Source organism: Lynx canadensis, chromosome B1, assembly GCF_007474595.2.
Source record: "Lynx canadensis isolate LIC74 chromosome B1, mLynCan4.pri.v2, whole genome shotgun sequence".
NCBI classification, from domain to species: Eukaryota; Metazoa; Chordata; class Mammalia; order Carnivora; family Felidae; genus Lynx; species Lynx canadensis.
In genome coordinates, this window is record NC_044306.2 from 129,750,992 (window position 1) to 129,772,495 (window position 21,504).

Genomic DNA, 21,504 nt, shown 5'->3' on the forward strand with positions numbered 1-21,504 from the left:
AAGTCACTGACTTTTGTCTTTCTGCTTTTAAGACTTTTTTATCACTATATTTTTCCAGTTATGTGGATCTGCTTTTGTTGATTTTGATGGGAGTTCTCTATGCCTCCTGTATTTGAAATCTGTGTCTTTCCCCACATTAGGGAAGTTTTCAGCTGTTATTTCTTCAGATAAATTTTCTGCCCTCTTTTCTCTCTCTCCTTCTTCTGGGATTCCTGTAATAGAAATGTTATTATGTTTGATGGAGTCACTGAGTTCCCTAAGTCTATTCTCATTTTGTATAACTCTTTTCGCTCTCTCTCTCTGTCTTGTTCAGCTTGACTACTCTCCATTACTCTGTCTTCTATGTCACTAATGTATCCCTGTACTTCTTCCACCCTGCTGTTCATTTAATCAAGCATGTTTCATTCATTGAGCCCTTTATCTCTCCTGTTATTCCTTATATCTGTGTTGTGTCTCATTCATGTCTTCTATTCTTTTCTCAAGTGCAATGAGTATCCTTAGGATCATTGCTTTAAATTCTCAACCAGGCATGTTACTTATAACATTTTGCTTAGATCTCTGGCTGTGGTCCTATCCTGTTCTTTCATTTGGGACAGATTTGTCTGACTCCTCATTTTCTCTGCCTCTCTGTGTCTTTTTCTGTGACAGCTGTGTTTGTTACTCTTGAATGTAGTGGCTTTATGACAAAGAGGTCCTGGAGTGCACTACAGTGCGGTGTCCCCTGTTCACCAGAACCTGACACTTCTACTCTATATTTAGTGGTAGAGTTTGTTCTATCACTCATTGAATCATTCTCCAGTTTATTGACTTAGATATGCATGATATATAAGTGAGCTCGGGGTCCTCCTACTCCACCATCTTCCCAAGCTCCAACCCTAAAGTAATCAATATTTTAGATGAATTTTAGATTTATAGAAAAATTGAGTGTATAGTTCCCATAGGCTCTCCCCTCTCTCCTGCAATTTCCCCTACTATTAACATGTGGCATTATTCGTTATAATTAATGGACCAGTATTAATTCATTAGTGTTAACTAAAATTCATAATTTTTGTTAAGGTTCATTCTTTGTGTTATAAAGTTCTGAGCTCTAACATATGTGTAATGTTATGTATTCATATTATAGTATCAAACAGTATTTTCACTCTCTAAAACCTCCAGTACTCCATCTATTTACCCCATCTCCTGTCCCCTGATATCCCTGGAAAATACTGGATTTTATACTTTCTACATAGCATTTGCCTTTTCTAATGTAGTTTGAATCATTCAGAAATAGTCTTTTCAGACTGACTTCTTTCATTTAATGTTTGCATGTAACTTTTCTCCATGTGTTTTGTGGCTTGAGACTCACTTATTTTTAGTGCTGAGAAGTATTCTATTGTTGAGATGTACCCAAATTTTTTTCTCCCATTAATCTATGGAAGGAAAACTTGGCTGCTTTCAGTTTGTGGCAACTATGAAATAATGTCTGGGGTGTGTGTGTGTGTGTGTGTGTGTGTGTGTGTGTGCATTTTCATTAATTTAGGGAAATACCTTTGAGCACAGTTGCTGCATCATATATAAGGCTATGCTTAGCTTTGTAAGAAACTACTGAACTGCCCTTTAACGTGGCTAAACAATTTAGCATTCTCAACAGGTATTAATGAAAGTTCCCTGTTGCTTTACATCCCCACCAACATTTAGTAGAGTTTGTACATATAAAAAAAACTTTTAGCCATTCTAACATGTGTATTGATACCTCATTGTTTGATTTGCAATTGCCAAATAACATATGTTGAGTGTTTCAGATATTTATTTGCCACCTGCATGTATTCTTCAGTTAGGTGTCAGGATCTCTTGCTTATTTATTAATTGACATATTTATTTTCTTACTATTGAGTTTAAAAGTCATCTGTATATTTTGGACACAAGTTCTTTATCAGATATGTGTTTAGCAAGTACAGTATTTTTCTCCAAGTATGTGACTTGTCGATATTTTTAACAGTGTACTTTTACAGAGCAGAAGTTGTTCATTTTAATAAAGTCTAATTTATCATTTTTTTTCTTTCAATGGACTATACCCATGCTCTACTCTATGTCATCTCTCCCTTCTAACTCTTCCTTTAAGATTCATGATTTACACGGAGACTATCTCTAAAACTTACTATATGGACCATGTATTAACTTCCTAGGGCTGTTGTAACAAATTACCACAAAAAGGGAATGGTAATTTACTCTTTCAATTTTGGATGCTATAAATCCAAAATCATGACGTTGTTGGGGGTTGCTATTTCCTTCTGGAAGCCCTAAGGAGCCTCAAAGACAAACCAGGTGGCACTTTTCACACTTTACTTGGAAATCTCCTAAGGTAAATGTTCAATTTTATTGAACAGTAGAACACAATTCTGCCAGCTTCTGCAACTTTATCAAAAGGATCCCTATTCCTTCAGTGCACATTACCTGTCCTTTGTTTTCATCTGAGACTCACAAGAAACATCTTTAATATTTCTAGCACCATTCTGTTCTTTATTTTATATATAATATAAATATACACACATACATACATATATATTCTTAAAGATAAAAGCTTCTCTATAGCTCTCCTCACTTTCTGATTCTTCACCAGAATCTACTTTAATGTCCATATTTTTACCAGCAATCCTTTTAAGGCAAGCTATACTTTTTCTGTAATGTGCCTCAAAACTCTACCAGCTTCTACCAATTACCCAATTCCAAATCCAATTACACATTTTGAAGTATCTGTTCGAGCAGTATTCCACTTCCCAGTGACAAAATATGTATTAAGGTTCTCCAGAGAAACAGAACCACTAGGAGATTATATCTGTATCAATATATCTGTATCTATATATCTATCTATATTTGTCCCTGTGTCTATAGCTATATCTTTATTTATGTCTATATATAGTTCTGTATCATTTATCTCCATCCATCCATCCATCCATCCATCCATCCATTCATTTGTCCATCCATCCATGAAGAGACTTTAAGCAACAGGCCTTTGTGATTGTAGCAATTGGTAAGTGCTAGATCTTTAGGGCATGTTGACAGACCAGAAACTCATGTAGGAGTTCATACGTCAGTCTTGAGGCAGAATATCTTCTCATGCGGATACCAGTTATTAGATGAGAGCCCATTCTGTTGCAGTGTAATTTTATCTTAACTTGATTATATCTACAAAGTTCCTATTTATAAGTGAGGTCACATTCACAGGTACCAAGATTAGGATTTAGACATATCTTTGATGGGGACATAACTCAACCTACAACAGGACACAAAATTGTATCATGAACATCAAAAAAACTATTACCAGTGAAAGTGTGTAATCTTCTGTTCAAACTGTCATAAAGTATTTTACATTGTTTCCATATCTAAAAATCAGAGTGATTACTAGATGAATGTGTGGTATGTAAATGTCACCTGTCAACACTTTACATGGCCATGAGAAAAACCTGGTAAAGGGGGCACCTGGGTGGCTCAGTTGATTAAGCCACTGACTTTGGCTCAGGTCATGAATTTGTGGTCCATGGGTTTGAGCCCCATGTCAGGCTCTGTGCTGAAAGCTCGGAGCCTGGAGCCTGCTTCAGATTCTGTGTCTCCCCGCTCTCTCTCTGCCCATCTCCTGCTCACATTCTGTCTCTCTCTCAAAAAAAAAATAAATGTTAATTTTTTTTAATAATAAAAAAAGAAAAACCTGGTAATCAAGCAAAACTAAGTGTAGTGGACTTACTGTATTTTTTTTTATATATATGAAATTTATTGACAAATTGGTTTCCATACAACACCCAGTGCTCATCCCAAAAGGTGCCCTCCTCAATACCCATCACCCACCCTCCCCTCCCTCCCACCCCCCATCAACCCTCAGTTTGTTCTCAGTTTTTAACATTCTCTTATGCTTTGGCTCTCTCCCACTCTAACCTCTTTTTTTTTTTTTTTCCTTCCCCTCAATGAAAAATATTGTTTTGATGATCTTAAAAGAGTCTCAGAAAGAAGAGATCAGAGGGGCATCTGGGTGGCTCAGTCGGCTTAGCATCCAACTTTGGCTCAAGTCATGATCTCGCATTTGGTGAGTTCCAGCCCTGCATTGGCTGTCTGCTGTTAGCATGGAGCCCACTTGGGATCCTGTCTCCCTCTCTCTCCGCCCTTTTACCGCTGTGCTTTCTCTCTCTCCCACAAATATATTTTAAATGTCATGATTTATAAAAACTAACTAAATAAATATGTAACAAGAAATTAGAGAAAAGTGTTTATAGAATGAGGACCTGTGCTGGGAGATTTGAAAGTGGGTCTTAAAAGGCAGGGAACAGATCAAAATTGTGTAGAATTTCTGACACTATAGTTTAGATTGCTTTATACCATGTGGAAATAAACTTGAAGTGAAACTTGATGAGCAAGATAGTTTAGATAAAGTCTACTCTGCCAGGGACAAATAATGTATGCTAGGAAATATATGTATGTTGGTTTCAGCACACATAGTATATTTTTAAGCTTTCATATTTGGGAAATTTTCAAAAGAGTTTACAGTCCACTGAAACTTTTTAGAAAAAGTTTTTATCTAAATTCAAGCCAGTTAGCAAGCAGTATAATATTAGCTTCAGGTGTACAAGATAGTGATTCAACCCTTCGATACAACACCCAGTGCTCATTACAAGTGCACTCCTTAATCCCCATCACCGATTTAACCCATCCCCTGACCTACTTCCCCTGTGGTAAACATTAGTTTGTTCTCAATAGTTAAGATCCATTTCTTGATTTGCCTCTGTCTCTCTCTTTTTTTCCCCTTTGCTCATTTATTTTGTTTCTTAAATTCTACTTCCCAAGCCAAAATATTTTCAGTGACCCCAGTGGGTCATTATTTTAAATCATATGGACTTGAATTTACTAAGATCTACAAAAAACAAAACAAAACAAAACAAAAGGAATCCTTTGAAAAATCAAAAGTAAGATCTATAGAGAAGTTGCCACAAAATGATAATATTTAGTTATTTACAATAAAATTCATTCTGACATCCCTCAACCTCTCTTCTTTTTTTAATCATCATTTAGAGAGAAGCGGTACTACCTATGGGCATAGTTCAAAGGGAAAATAGATATCATAAAAGACATAATTAAAAATTGTTTAATTAAAAATTAAAAATTATCTGTTTGGTAAATGAAGAGTAGCTTCAGGGATCTATGCATATAAAATTTAGTGACCTTGCCTCAAGTCAGCACACCAGGGATATTTTTTTCCTTCACCAGTGCTCTCTGCATGCCCTAGAGTACTGCTATCACTAGAATAGAGTTGTCTCAATTTTCACAAACTGTCATCCAATGAGATATGGCTTGTTCTTTTTATTATATTTATGGGTAGCTAAAATTCCCGAGGGGATGAATTACTCAAGATAGTTAAAGATGGTAAGACAAGAAGTAATGGTCCGAAACATGAAGAGAGAATACTTAAACTAGATAAGATGAAGAAATTCTTAGTCATGAGGTCAATGAAGCAGTCTAATAGGGTACCCAGGGAGGTAGTCAAGATAGCATCACTAAACACTACTCAGACTCAAGGGAAAATTAATGAGACAAGCTCTGGTTGGGAGAATGAGAAATCTTATGTTTTTAGACAAGGAAGAAATAATCTATTATAGGTAACCCAAGATGCATCTTTTAAATAGTTCACCTATGTAAAAATGTTACTTCTAATTGGTATTAAAGTATTACATTTTAAGAATTAATACATTTCAAGGTGATTTTTTTTTTTGGTATTTATTTATTTATTTTTTTTTAATATGAAATTTATTGACAAATTGGTTTCCATACAACACCCAGTGCTCATCCCAAAAGGTGCCCTCCTCAATACCCATCACCCACCCTCCCCTCCCTCCCACCCCCCATCAACCCTCAGTTTGTTCTCAGTTTTTAACAGTCTCTTATGCTTTGGCTCTCTCCCACTATAACCTCTTTTTTTTTTTTTTTTCCTTCCCCTCCCCCATGGGTTCCTGTTAAGTTTCTCAGGATCCACATAAGAGTAAAACCATATGGTATCTGTCTTTCTCTGTATTACACTCTCCAGTTAGCATTACACTCTCCAGTTCCATCCACGTTGCTACAAAAGGCCATATTTCATTTTTTCTCATTGCCACATAGTATTCCATTGTGTATATATACCACAATTTCTTTATCCATTCATCAGTTGATGGACATTTAGGCTCTTTCCATAATTTGGCTATTGTTGAGAGTGCTGCTATGAACATTGGGGTACAAGTGCTCCTATGCATCAGTACTCCTGTATCCCTTGGATAAATTCCTAGCAGTGCTATTGCTGGGTCATAGGGTAGGTCTATTTTTAATTTTCTGAGGAACCTCCACACTGCTTTCCAGAGCGGCTGCACCAATTTGCATTCCCACCAACAGTGCAAGAGGGTTCCCGTTTCTCCACATCCTCTCCAGCATCTATAGTCTCCTGATTTGTTCATTTTGGCCACTCTGACTGGCGTGAGGTGATACCTGAGTGTGGTTTTGATTTGTATTTCCCTGATAAGGAGCGACGCTGAACATCTTTTCATGTGCCTGTTGGCCATCTGGATGTCTTCTTTAGAGAAGTGTCTATTCATGTTTTCTGCCCATTTCTTCACTGGGTTATTTGTTTTTCAGGTGTGGAGTTTGGTGAACTCTTTATAGATTTTAGATACTAGCCCTTTGTCCGATATGTCATTTGCAAATATCTTTTCCCATTCCGTTGGTTGCCTTTTAGTTTTGTTGGTTGTTTCCTTTGCTGTGCAGAAGCTTTTTATCTTCATAAGGTCCCAGTAATTCACTTTTGCTTTTAATTCCCTTGCCTTTGGGGATGTGTCGAGTAAGAGATTGCTACGGCTGAGGTCAGAGAGGTCTTTTCCTGCTTTCTCCTCTAATGTTTTGATGGTTTCCTGTCTCACATTTAGGTCCTTTATCCATTTTGAGTTTATTTTTGTAAATGGTGTGAGAAAGTGGTCTAGTTTCAACCTTCTGCATGTTGCTGTCCAGTTCTCCCAGCACCATTTGTTAAAGAGGCTGTCTTTTTTCCATTGGATGTTCTTTCCTGCTTTGTCAAAGATGAGTTGGCCATACGTTTGTGGGTCTAGTTCTGGGGTTTCTATTCTATTCCATTGGTCTGTGTGTCTGTTTTTGTGCCAATACCATGCTGTCTTGATGATGACAGCTTTGTAGTAGAGGCTAAAGTCTGGGATTGTGATGCCTCCTGCTTTGGTCTTCTTCTTCAAAATTCCTTTGGCTATTCGGGGCCTTTTGTGGTTCCATATGAATTTTAGGATTGCTTGTTCTAATTTCGAGAAGAATGCTGGTGCAATTTTGATTGGGATTGCATTGAATGTGTAGATAGCTTTGGGTAGTATTGACATTTTGACAATATTTATTTTTCCAATCCATGAGCAGGGAATGTCTTTCCATTTCTTTAAATCTTCTTCAATTACCTTCATAAGCTTTCTATAGTTTTCAGCATACAGATCCTTTACATCTTTGGTTAGATTTATTCCTAGGTATTTTATGCTTCTTGGTGCAATTGTGAATGGGATCATTTTCTTTATTTGTCTTTCTGTTGCTTCATTGTTAGTGTATAAGAATGCAACTGATTTCTGTACATTGATTTTGTATCCTGCAACTTTGCTGAATTCATGTATCAGTTCTAGCAGACTTTTGGTGGAGTCTATCGGATTGTCCATGTATAATATCATGTCGTCTGCAAAAAGCGAAAGCTTGACTTCATCTTTGCCAATTGTGATGCCTTTGATTTCCTTTTGTTGTCTGATTGCTGATGCTAGAACTTCCAGCACTATGTTAAACAACAGCGGTGAGAGTGGGCATCCCTGTCGTGTTCCTGATCTCAGGGTAAAAGCTTTCAGTTTTTCCCCGTTGAGGATGATGTTAGCTGTGGGCTTTTCATAAATGGCTTTTATGATCTTTAAGTATGTTCCTTCTATCCCGACTTTCTCAAGGGTTTTTATTAAGAAAGGGTGCTGGATTTTGTCAAAGGCCTTTTCTGCATCGATTGACAGGATCATATGGTTCTTCTCTTTTTTTTTGTTAATGTGATGTATCACGTTGATTGATTTGAGAATGTTGAACCAGCCCTGCATCCCAGGAATGAATCCCACTTGATCATGGTGAATAATTCTTTTTATATGCTGTTGAATTCGATTTGCTAGTATCTTATTGAGAATTTTTGCATCCATATTCATCAGGGATATTGGCCTGTAGTTCTCTTTTTTTACTGGGTCTCTGTCTGGTTTAGGAATCAAAGTAATACTGGCTTCATAGAATGAGTCTGGAAGTTTTCCTTCCCTTTCTATTTCTTGGAATAGCTTGAGAAGGATAGGTATTATTTCTGCTTTAAACGTCTGGTAGAACTCCCCTGGGAAGCCATCCGGTCCTGGACTCTTATTTGTTGGGAGATTTTTGATAACCGATTCAATTTCTTCGCTGGTTATGGGTCTGTTCAAGCTTTCTATTTCCTCCTGATTGAGTTTTGGAAGAGTGTGGGTGTTCAGGAATGTGTCCATTTCTTCCAGGTTGTCCAATTTGTTGGCATATAATTTTTCATAGTATTCCCTGATAATTGTTTGTATCTCTGAGGGATTGGTTGTAATCATTCCATTTTCATTCATGATTTTATCTATTTGGGTCATCTCCCTTTTCTTTTGGAGAAGCCTGGCTAGAGGTTTGTCAATTTTGTTTATTTTTTCAAAAAACCAACTCTTGGTTTCGTTGATCTGCTCTACAGTTTTTTTAGATTCTATATTGTTTATTTCTGCTCTGATCTTTATTATTTCTCTTCTTCTGCTGGGTTTAGGCTGCCTTTGCTGTTCTGCTTCTATTTCCTTTAGGTGTGCTGTTAGATTTTGTATTTGGGATTTTTCTTGTTTCTTGAGATAGGCCTGGATTGCAATGTATTTCCCTCTCAGGACTGCCTTCGCTGCGTCCCAAAGCGTTTGGATTGTTGTATTTTCATTTTCGTTTGTTTCCATATATTTTTTGATTTCTTCTCTAATTGCCTGGTTGACCCACTTATTCGTCAGTAGGGTGTTCTTTAACCTCCATGCTTTTGGAGGCTTTCCAGACTTTTTCCTGTGGTTGATTTCAAGCTTCACAGCATTGTGGTCTGAAAGTATGCATGGTATAATTTCAATTCTTGTAAACTTATGAAGGGCTGTTTTGTGACCCAGTATATGATCTATCTTGGAGAATGTTCCATGTGCACTCGAGAAGAAAGTATATTCTGTTGCTTTGGGATGCAGAGTTCTAAATATATCTGTCAAGTCCATCTGATCCAATGTCTCATTCAGGGCCCTTGTTTCTTTACTGACCGTGTGTCTAGATGATCTATCCTTTTCTGTAAGTGGGGTGTTAAAGTCCCCTGCAATTACCACATTCTTATCAATAAGGTTGCTTCTGTTTATGAATAATTGTTTTATATATTTGGGGGCTCCGGTATTCGGCGCATAGACATTTATAATTGTTAGCTCTTCTTGATGGATAGACCCTGTAACTATTATATAATGTCCTTCTTCATCTCTTGTTACAGCCTTTAATTTAAAGTCTAGTTTGTCTGATATAAGTATGGCTACTCCAGCTTTCTTTTGGCTTCCAGTAGCATGATAAATAGTTCTCCATCCCCTCACTCTGAATCTAAAGGTGTCCTCAGGTCTAAAATGAGTCTCTTGTAGACAGCAAATAGATGGGTCTTGTTTTTTTATCCATTCTGATACCCTATGTCTTTTGGTTGGCGCATTTAATCCATTTACATTCAGTGTTATTATAGAAAGATACGGGTTTAGAGTCATTGTGATGTCTGCATGTTTTATGCTTGTAGTGATGTCTCTGGTACTTTGTCTCACAGGGTCCCCCTTAGGATCTCTTGTAGGGCTGGTTTAGTGGTGACAAATTCCTTCAGTTTTTGTTTGTTTGGGAAGACCTTTATCTCTCCTTCTATTCTAAATGACAGACTTGCTGGATAAAGGATTCTCGGCTGCATATTTTTGCTGTCTAGCACACTGAAAATCTCGTGCCAATTCTTTCTGGCCTGCCAAGTTTCAAAAGAGAGATCAGTCACGAGTCTTATAGGTCTCCCTTTATATGTGAGGGCACGTTTACCCCTTGCTGCTTTCAGAATTTTCTCTTTATCCTTGTATTTTGCCAGTTTCACTATGATATGTCCTGCAGAAGATCGATTCAAGTTACGTCTGAAGGGAGTTCTCTGTGCCTCTTGGATTTCAATGCCTTTTTCCTTCCCCAGTTCAGGGAAGTTCTCAGCTATGATTTCTTCAAGTACCCCTTCAGCACCTTTCCCTCTCTCTTCCTCCTCTGGGATACCAATTATGCGTATATTATTTCTTTTTAGTGTATCACTTAGTTCTCTAATTTTCCCCTCATACTCCTGGATTTTTTTATCTCTCTTTTTCTCAGCTTCCTCTTTTTCCATAACTTTATCTTCTAGTTCACCTATTCTCTCCTCTGCCTCTTCCATCCGAGCCGTGGTGGTTTGCATTTTGTTTTGCATTTCCTTTAAAGCGTTTTTCAGCTCCTCGTGACTGTTCCTTAGTCCCTTGATCTCTGTAGCAAGAGATTCTCTGCTGTCCTGTATGCTGTTTTCCAGCCCAGCGATTAATTTTATGACTATTATTCTAAATTCACTTTCTGTTATATTATTTAAATCCTTTTTGATCAGCTCATTAGCTGTTGTTATTTCCTGGAGATTCTTCTGAGGGGAATTCTTCCGCTTGGTCATTTTGGATAGTCCCTGGTGTGGTGAGGACCTGCAGGGCACTTCCCCTGTGCTGTGGTGTATAACTGGAGTTGGTGGGCGGGGCCGCAGTCAGTCCTGATGTCTGCCCCCAGCCCACCGCTGGGGCCACAGTCAGACTGGTGTGTGCCTTCTCTTCCCCTTTCCTAGGGGCGGGATTCCCTGTGGGGTGGTGTGGCCCATCTGGGCTACTTGCACACTGCCAGGCTTGTGGTGCTGGGGATCTGGCGTATTAGCTGGGGTGGGTAGGCAAGGTGCACGGCGGCAGGGGGGGCAGGCTTAGCTCGCTTCTCCTTAGGTGATCCACTTCAGGAGGGGCCCTGTGGCAGCCGGAGGGAGTCAGATCCGCTGCCGGAGGTTTGGCTCCGCAGAAGCACAGAGTTGGGTGTTTGGCGGAGCGAGCAATTTCCCTGGCCGGAAAGGGTTCCCTTTGGGATTTTGGCTGGGGGATGGGCGGGGGAGATGGAGCTGGCGAGCGCCTTTGTTCCCCGCCAAACTGAGCTCTGTCGTCCGGGGGCTCCGCAGCTCACCCTCCCTTTGTCCTCCAGCCTTCCCGCTTTCCGAGCAGAGCTGTTAACTTATGACCTCCCAGACGCTAAGTTGCGCTTGCTGTCTGAACACAGTCTGTCAGGCCCCTCCGCTTTTGCAAGCCGGACTCGGGGGCTCTGCTTGGCTGGCGAGCCGCCCTTCCGCCCTGGCTCCCTCCCGCCAGTCCGTGGAGCGCGCACCGCCTCGCCGCCCTTCCTACCCTCTTCCGTGGGCCTCTCGTCTGCACTTGGGTCCGGTGACTCCCTTCTGCTAATCCTCTGGCGGTTTTCTGGGTTATTTAGGCAGGTGTAGGTGGAATCTAAGTGATCAGCAGGACGCGCGGTGAGCCCAGCGTCCTCCTACGCCGCCATCTTCCCAGAATCCTCTCAAGGTGATTTTTAAAGGCTTCAAGCAGTACTTCTGCAACAAATATTTACTGAGTGTCTACATTGTGCCAGGCACTTTTCTAGGCCTATTAATATATACTCAGAATATCACACAGGTGCATGAAATATTGATTTTTAATAAAGGCCATTGGTGACCTCATTGGTGACCTCCAACACCATATGTAGTTAAAATACACTAATGCTTCATTCATGTATCAGCACACAGTAATATACATTAGTGCTTGATATGCATGTTTCTCTGCAAATGACATGCTATTTCAAGTGCTTTAACTCCTGTCTATCACCATTGTCTTAATTTTTTCCTACTGGTTCATTATGCCATAAAGAGAGATAATTAATGGTTAATTCTGTATTTGTACAGATTAATTTCTTTATTCTATAATAATATAAAACCTATATATTTTAAATAACTATAGTATATAAGTAATATAGGTAACATTTAATTCATGGATTGTATTACACAAAGTTAAAGCAAAATTTGAAGTATAATTGCTATAAAATCACTGTAAATGTTTAAATTACACAATTTGATTAGTTCTTATATACATATGTGCCTTGAAGCCATCACCACAATTAAGATCATGAACATAACTCTTACATCCAAAAGTCCTCTTTTCTAATCTCTTCCTCTCATCCTTCTATAACCCATACCCTTCACCAGACAACCATTGACCTGCTTTCTCTTAATATTTATTAGTTTGAATATTATTGAATATTTGAATACTGAATATTAGTTTGAATAAAATATATAACATTTTATATAAATGGAACAAAATACCTACTCCTTATTGTCTGGCTACTTTTACTCAGCATAATTATTTGGAGAGTCATTTATGCTGCTGAATATATTAATAGGCCACTCCATTTTATTGCTGAGCAGTAGTCCATTGTACGAATATACCATCACTTGCTTGTCTATTCGCCTGTTCATGGATATTTTGGCTGTTGTTAGCAATTTGAAATTATTAAAAATAAAGCTGTTTCATGTAAAAATTCTTTCTATGGACATATGCTTTCACTTATTTTGGAAAATGCCTTGAAGTAAAATGATTAGTACCTATAAAGTTTGGGAAACACTCTTCCTAGCAGTGGAGTGGTTCTATTATAGAATCATTCCACTAGGTACGTAGTGGTATTTCATTGTCATTTTAAATGGCATTTTTCTTTTTTATTTTAAGTCTATTTATTTATTTTGAAAGACAGACAGCATGAGTGGGGGAGGGGAAGAGAGAGAGGGAGAGAGAGAATCACAAGCAGGCTCCACACTGTCAGAGCAGGTGCTCAAACCCCTGAACCCGTGAAGTCATGAGATCCTGACCTGAACTAAAACCAAGAGTTGGACATTTAACTGACTGAGCCACCCAGGAACCCCTTAAATGGTATTTTTCTAATGACTAATGGTGTTGAACATATTTTATTTGCTTGTTTGTAATCCATGTATCTTCTTTCATTATGTGTGCCTTCAGATCTTTTGTACATATTTAAATGGCTTATAGCTTGTCCAGTGTGTGACTTGAACTTGTTTTCATTTTCTTAGTGTTTTTCCTGCAGCTTAATTTTGATGAAATCTATTTATTTATTTATTTATTTATTTCATGGATCATACTTTTGGTGTCTAAAAAATATTGTCCAACTCAAGAGATTTTTCTCCCATGTATTTTTCTCAAAATTTTAAGTTTTTAGTTTTACACATAGATCTATGATCCAATTTGAGTTAAGACTTCTATACAGGGAGAAGTATGGATCAAAATTTGTTTGTATATATTTGCTGAAATTGTTACTTTTCTTCAAAGAATTGCCTTTGAGCTTTGTCAAAAATAATGTATGGGTCTGTTAGTTGATTTAATGTTGTGTTCCACTGCTCTATTTGTCCATTTTTAACACAGTATTCACTCTCTTGATGACTACCTTTGTAATAAGTCAGCTTGTCGGTATCTACAAAGCCTACTGGGATTCTGACTGGGATTACACTAAACCTATAAGTCAATTTAGGCAGAACTGACCTTTTATCTATGTTGTTGCATTAAAGCTGCCTATCTCTCAATGTGTTTAGGTCCCTGTCTTCAATTTCTTTAGATTTGATTTATAGATTTTACTGTATACACTTTTTACAACTTTGGTCATTTTTTACCTTTAATTATTCCAAAATGTTAACGCTCTTTTAAAATGTATTATTTTTCATTTTTGACTTTTTTGTTAGTACATAGAAATGCAATTGTTACTGTATATTACATTGTATGCGAAATTAGTAACAGTATTTCTAATAGTTTTTAACATGTTCCATAGAATTCTTTCCATAGATGATCATTCCATTTTCAAACAAGTAGAATTTACTTCTTCGTTTCCAAAATCGATGTGCTTAATGTTTTCTTATTTACCTTACTGCCCAGAAGTATAAATACAATGTTAGTAAAGTGTTGAGAGCAGTTATTCCTTCTTTGTTCCTGAATTTAGGAGGGAAACCATTCACTTTTTCACAATGAAGGATATTAAAGAAAGAACCCTGTAGCTTTTCCCTAGCTTCCCTTTATGAGATAAGGATGTGCCCATGTATCGGAGAGTTTTCATTAGAATGAATGTTGTATTTTGTTAAATGCAATGCCAATTAATATTGCAGCAAGGTATTTTCTCCAAATATCCAACATGCTTTTTAATGTCACAGTCATGTTCTCAGTAGGGGAATCTACTGAATCACGTGGGCTATATTTATAGGACATTGAATGAGGTAATGAGTTGAACTTTTTTATGCAGCTCAGTCGTTACTAGAGTTTTATACAAGGGAAAGAAATAGTGACAATATAAATGATAAAGAAAACTCTGGAAATAAGATGTATTCCTTTTTGGGTACACCTATCAAAACATGCATGTTAAAAATGTAATAAAAATAATAAATATTATTTTCTTGCCAAGATTGTAAATATTTTTATTGGTAATGCACAGTGTTAATGTTGATAAAGTAAATGAAGTATTTTCAGAAACAGCTCGTAGGAGTTCAAATTAATTAAAGTTCGAGGAGATAATCACAATATGTTAAATAAAAATGCAGGTTACAAAACAAAATATATAGTACCATCATATTTTTGTGGTATAGGTAACTATAAAAGCACCTCAGAAAAATTATTAAAGGTACATGTAATGTATACTTAATAACTGAATGGTCAGTTATATGGATTATTTTTACTTTCTTCTCTACAACTTTATGTTTTTGAAAATTTTATACAACAGACAAATATTTGCAGGTTGTGTTTCTCAGGAATAGACTTGGAGCAGAGATTGGTCTGCAAGATATTTATTAGAAGATGCTCTGAGGATTAATGCTTTCAAAGGAAGGGAAGGACACAGAATTGGGCAGAAGAAGAAATCAGCCTGTACTTCAGATTCAAAGAAAGTTTCAACCATTGTGCAAATGTTGAAAGGAAGTATCTTAACTACTGAAGAAAATTGCTGTGAGATATTTTCTGAATGTTACATGATTTTTAATGTCACAAATCAGGCTTTCCATATAAGCAGGCTGGAGTTGTTATGGAATCGCATGTAATATTGATAGGTGTACCTAGATCAGGTGAAGGAAAATCACTTCAAAACAACCACCTTAACCATGTGTTAGAAACTAAAGAAGCTATGCTGAAAGAATCAAATACAGGATATCAATAAAGAGATGGGAATTATTTAAAAAAAGGTGCCAAATGGAAATTCTAGAGGTTAATACAAAATTATTGAAATGAAACATATACTAGAGGAGCTGAATGGTAGATTTGAGGTGGCAGAAGAAAAAATCAGCAAAATTGAAGAGAAGTAATTAGAGATTATGTAGTCAAAAGAACAGGAAAAAAAAGAATAAGGAAAACTGAACAGAGCCTCAGAGAATTATAAGACACCATTAAACACACCATTATAAGCATAAGTGGAATACTCATAATGAGAAGGGAGAGAAAATGGAGCAGAAAAATATTTGAAGAAATAATGGCTAAAAACTTCCCAAATAGGATGAATAATACTAATCTATACATTCAAAAAGCTTAATTAACTCCAAGTAGACTAAATTAAACAGATTCACAACTATAGACATCACGGTGAAACTATTGAAAGTCAAAAACAAAATCTTAAAAGTATAAAGGGAATAAAGACTTTATGAGAACTATTAAAGGATCCCAGCAATGCTGAAGAATACAAGATTAATTGTCAAAAATCATTTATATTTCTCTAGAGATGTAATGAAAAATCTGAGAATTAAATTTAAAAAATCCCATTTATAACAGATCTAAAGGAACAAAATACCAGAATATAATTTTCAAAAATAATTGCAAGTGTATATTGAAATCTACAAAGCATTGTTAAAAAGATAAATAATAAATAAGTGGGGAAAACATCCATGTTCTTGGATTGGGAGTTTTAATATTGTTAAGATGGTAATACCCCCCAAATCTGTCTACAGACTTTCTTCAATTCTATAAAATATTAAAACTACCCTTTCTCAGAAATCGACATGCTGATTCTAAAGTTCAGATGGAAATGCAGAGAAATCATCCTAAAATAATCTTGATAAAGAAGAACAAAGTTGGAAGAGCCACACTTCCCCATAAATAATAAAAATAGCCATATAGATCAATGGGATGGAATTGAGAGTCCAGAAATAAGCTTATATATTATGGTCAATTGATTACTAACAAGGGTTGGAAGTCATTTGATAAGGGAAATGGTGTTGGGAGGATTGGATAGCGACATCAACAAAAATGAATTTGGATACCTACCTCCTACCACATAAAAAACAAACAAACAAAACAAAACAAAACAAAAAAACTTTAAATGGTTAAATGTTCTAAATGTAAGTGCTAAAACTTTAAAATTCTTTGAAGGAACATAGTGTACCTATGTCCCAAAGTGTATGACAAATAATAGCATAAATACCATGGGGAGAAAAATTTAAGTACATTCTTGGAAAGTTCATGTAGTGTACATGAAGTGATATAAAAAAAACAATTGTGATAAGTATGGATTTTAAAAACTATAAACCATGAAAAGGAAAAAAACAACAATTATAGCTTGAGTGAACAGCACTGATAAAATGGGAAACAAAAAAAGAAGAAAAAAGATGAAAGAGGAAAAATAAAAGAAAAAAAACATAAGAAACAAATTGGAAACACATGGGAAATTGATGCATTTTAGTCCAGATGTATCAATAACCACTTAAATGTACAATTTTTAATTTTTTTTTTCTTCAACGTTTATTTATTTTTGGGACAGAGAGAGACAGAGCATGAACGGGGGAGGGGCAGAGAGAGAGGGAGACACAGAATCGGAAACAGGCTCCAGGCTCTGAGCCATCAGCCCAGAGCCTGACGCGGGTCTCGAACTCACGGACCGCGAGATAGTGACCTGGCTGAAGTTGGACGCTTAACCGACTGCGCCACCCAGGCACCCCTACAATTTTTAACACCAACTATTAAAAGGTAGAGATTGTCAGATTGGATTTGAAAGCAAAACCCTGTTACATTCTATGTAAACATAGATTCAAGGAATAAATGCATTGTAAGGAGGGGAGACGGTAAAAAACTTAGAAGTATGCCATAGTAACAGCAGTAAAAGAAACGCTAAAGTAACCATATATGTCCTGCCTCTAGCAGCTGGTATTAGTCCAGAAATGGTCATGTGACTGAACTTGGTCTCATAAACTTGAAAGGAAGAATTTAGAGTTTATTTTTGAGAACATGTTTTCTCATTTCTCTTCATCATTCCCATTAGATACAAAAAGAAAAAACACAGCAAAACAAAAACACTTTCACAGGTAGTCATCTCTCTACTGTGGGTTACCAGCCTTGGGATAACAGGGAAAATAGAACAGCACAGATGAAAGAAACAGGTGTTCGATAGCTCCGTTTGTTGATTGCCTAGGTTTCCAGTCACTTCAGATAAGAAACATTTTTATTAAGTCATTTGAAATGTTTTTTTTTCTGCTACATAATTCACCTATTATCAATCTCAGTATTAATTTTCTATTAGCAATAATTTATTTTTTCTCTCCTAAAAGAAAATTGAAAAATATTTGATGAAAGTGATATCTAGTTGTTGTACTGTGTTATCTCAAAACACAGCTAAATTACACATAAGAATGCTTCTAATTATAGTTTCAACCAGTGGTTAATAAATGACTGATTTAATACTTAAGATTGTTTACTCCTATACAATTTAGTTTGCAATTTTAAATCTATATGTTTAACAAATTAAATATTAAATATTTTAAAGACCTATATATTTATCATTTTAATAATTTTGATACCATTGTTTATATTTGAATATATAGGTTTATAAATAATATTTTATACATCAGATTTATTTTTCTACCATCTGGAAAATATAAGTTATTTCTGTTAAGGTAAATATCTCACCGAAACAAATCCATATTTTTTTGTTCTTCTTTCAGTGCTTAGTAAATAAACACTGTATTTAAATTTATTAAGATATATCACTTCCTTAATGAAAATTTAACTTAAGGAAAATCTCAGTTATAAATAAATCATTAAGTATTATCTCAGGGTCCAATGCTCTACCAAACACACAATGATACTCACTTAATGAAATTTATTCATGGTAGGTTGACAAAAAGACTTTGGAGATATCAATTCCTGTTAGATTATAATTCATACTTTCAATATTGCTTATGCATAATAAAACAAAATTGTGTACTCCTCTCTCCTAAGTATTAATTTATAAAGACATATTTTGTTACACAAAGAGTATCAGTGAATTTGGAGTTAATTGTTTAAATTCTAAGATCCTTCTTAACAAGAATTCTAACAATTCTTGTTAGAACAATCTAACATTGGATACATTAAAATGTTTTTTTTAACGTTTATTTATTTTTGAGAGAGAGAGAGAGAGAAAAAAGGATCTGAAGCAGTCTCCAGGCTTTACACTGTCAACACAGAGGCCTACTCAGGGCTCAGACTCATGAACTGTGAGATCATGACCTGAGCTGAAGTCCGACACTTAATGACTGAGCCTCCCAAGCGCCCTATAACGTTAGATATATTTTAATTCCACTCTTTTGAGATTGCTTATTGAATATTTATGTGCTTTTTAATAAAAAGATAAAGGCATTTGAGTATTTAAATATCCCCAGAAACATTTCTAGATTTTTCCTCTATTTTTATGTGCCATAGAATTCAGGAAAAGCCCAGATTGGTATTTTAAAGACTTGATTATACTGGAACAGAGATTGTACCAGCTTTGATAAGAAAAGAGTTCTTGAAACCAGGAAAAAACATATTTACTTGAAAATGAAAATATCACCAATTGATTTATATGTATCCATTAAAACTATACATCTATCCTTAAAAAAACACGTTGGCATCTAAAGAAAAAAATAATTTATTAGCAAAAACTATAGGTTTAAAATTAGGATGTTTAGGGATGCCTGGGTGGCTCAGTAGGTACAGCATGTGCCTCTTGATCTCGGGGTTGTGAATTTGAGCACCACACTGAGTACAGAGATAACTTAAAAAAATAAAAGCTTTAAAAATAAATAAAAATAGAGTATTCAGAGCTTCTTCCAGAATGGCGTCTGCCCGGGTTTTGTGGACTTCCCTCACGGCATGTACCCAAACGCCAGTCTTCGCTTCCACCTCAAACGAAGAAGCAGAGACCGCCTGCTGCCCCCAAGCCAGAAGAGACGTCCACCTCTCAGCACTTGACAAAAGGAGAAAAAGAACAGAAGGAAGCAATTGAACATATTGATGAAGTACAAAATGAAATAGACAGACTTAATGAACAAGCCAGTGGGGAGATTTTGAAGGTAGAACAGAAATATAACCAACTCTGCCAACCATTTTTTCAGAAGAGGTCGGAATTGATCGCCCAAATCCCAAATTTTGGGGTAACAACATTTGTGAACCATCCACAAGTGCTTTCACTGCTTGGGAGGAGGATGAAGAGGCACTGCATTATTTGACAAGAGTTGAAGTGACAGAATTTAAAGATGTTAAATCAGGTTACAGAATAGATTTTTACTTTGATGAAAACCCTCACTTCGAAAATAAAGTTCTCTCCAAAGAATATCGTAGGAATGAGAGTGATGATCTATCTTCAAAGTCCACTGAAATCAAATGGAAATCTGGAAAGGATCTGACAAACGTTCAAGTCAAACATAGAATAAGGCCAGCAGGAAGAGACAGCGTGAGGAACCAGAGAGCTTCTTCACCTGACCATTCTGATGTGGGTGCAGATGAGTTAGGAGAGGTCATCAAAGGTGATATTTGGCCAAATCCGTTACAGTACTACCTGGTTCCCTATATGGATGATGAAGGGGAACGAGAAGAAGAAGATGATGATGATGAAGAAGAAGGATTGGAAGATATTGATGAAGAAGGAGATGATGAAGCTGAAGATGAAGATGATGATGAGGGGGAGGAAGGAGAAGAGGATGAAGGAGAAGATGACTAATGGAACACTGATGGATTCCAAGCTTCCTTTTTTAATTTTCTCCGGTTCCTGGGAGCAACTTGCAGTCTTTTTTTTTTTCCCCTCCTCCTCTTGTGCTCATTCACCCTCTTTTGAAGTCTCTTTTCTCTCCCTTTATACCATGGTTCTCAACTTATTTTGGGGGGGAATAATCTTGAGCAGGATACAGTGGGAAAAGAATCTCTACCCCTTTCTGTTCCAAATTCATTTTAATCCCTTCCTGTCTCAACAAAAACTTTATGGAATCAACACCACCGTGCTCTGTGGGAAAAAAGAAAAACCTTCTGCTTCCCTAGCTCTGCTGGAAGCTGGAGGGTGCTAGGCCCCTGTGTAGTAGGGCATAGAATTCTAGCTTTTTCCTCCCCTTCTTTGTATATTGGGCTCAGAAATAACACTGTGTCTCTATGTGAATATGGACAGTTAACATTTACCAACATGTATCTATCTGTCTGATTTCTCTTGCTGAAAAAAAAAGAAAAAAAAAACGAAAAAAAATGGGTTTATAGAAGGTCAGCAAAGGGTGGGTTTGAGATGTTTGGGTGGGTTAAGTGGGCATTTTGACAACATGGCTTCTCCTTTGGCATGTTTAATTGTGATATTTAATGGACATCCTTGCAGCTGAAGATGGCACTTTTAAAATAACATTCTCTCCTAATGATGACTTGAGCCCTGCCACTCGATGGGAGGATCAGCAGAACCTGTAGGATCTTATTTGGAATTGACATTCTCTTGTAATTTTGTTCCTGTTTATTTTTAAACTTAGTTTCACTGGAAAGGAAGGAGGCTCAGTTTTAAACATTAAAAGTGTACACATTGCTTTGTTACAATAAAACTAAATGTGCACACACTAAATAAATAAATAATAAATAAGTAAATAAATAAATAGAATTAGGATGTTTATAATCAACTTTAATGAGGATTTCCTTAATAAATGATGAACAAAACACTAAATTTTAGACTTGCTTATTTAAGGAATAAGGAGCTATCTTACTAAAATAGTCATTCTTTCATTAAGTTAATATTTATTGAGCTCAATATGGGCTAGTGATACTCCAAATACCAGGGATGTAGTAGTAAACAGGATAGGCTTAACCTGTTCTAGTAACTCCTGGAATTTATATTTCAGTAATACACCCTAATCTCAATATCACTAAGGGTAAAATTAACAACTATATAGAGGTACTTGTTAATGTGAGATTAGGAATGAGGTAGGAATTTCTTCAATAACATGGTGGGCATATAATAGCAGCTCATTTAAAAACTCTTGTAATATATGCAAACTCTTTCTATCTCAGTGTTTGCTACAGGCAATGCCAAAATCTGGACATGAATATTTGTGTA

The 21,504-nt window shown here is 36.4% G+C and overlaps 1 protein-coding gene across 1 annotated transcript in view; it reads left to right on the forward strand.

The window, feature by feature from the left end:
- The window catches only part of LOC115513031 (protein SET-like), a 179,779-nt gene extending 159,634 nt beyond the window's left edge, over positions 1-20,145 (forward strand). Inside the window, 4 exon segments of the mRNA XM_032593073.1 lie at positions 19,239-19,622; positions 19,625-19,828; positions 19,831-19,903; positions 19,905-20,145. Of these exon segments, the coding sequence (XP_032448964.1) occupies positions 19,239-19,622; positions 19,625-19,828; positions 19,831-19,903; positions 19,905-20,145 (902 nt within the window).
- The last annotated feature ends 1,359 nt before the right edge of the window (positions 20,146-21,504 follow it).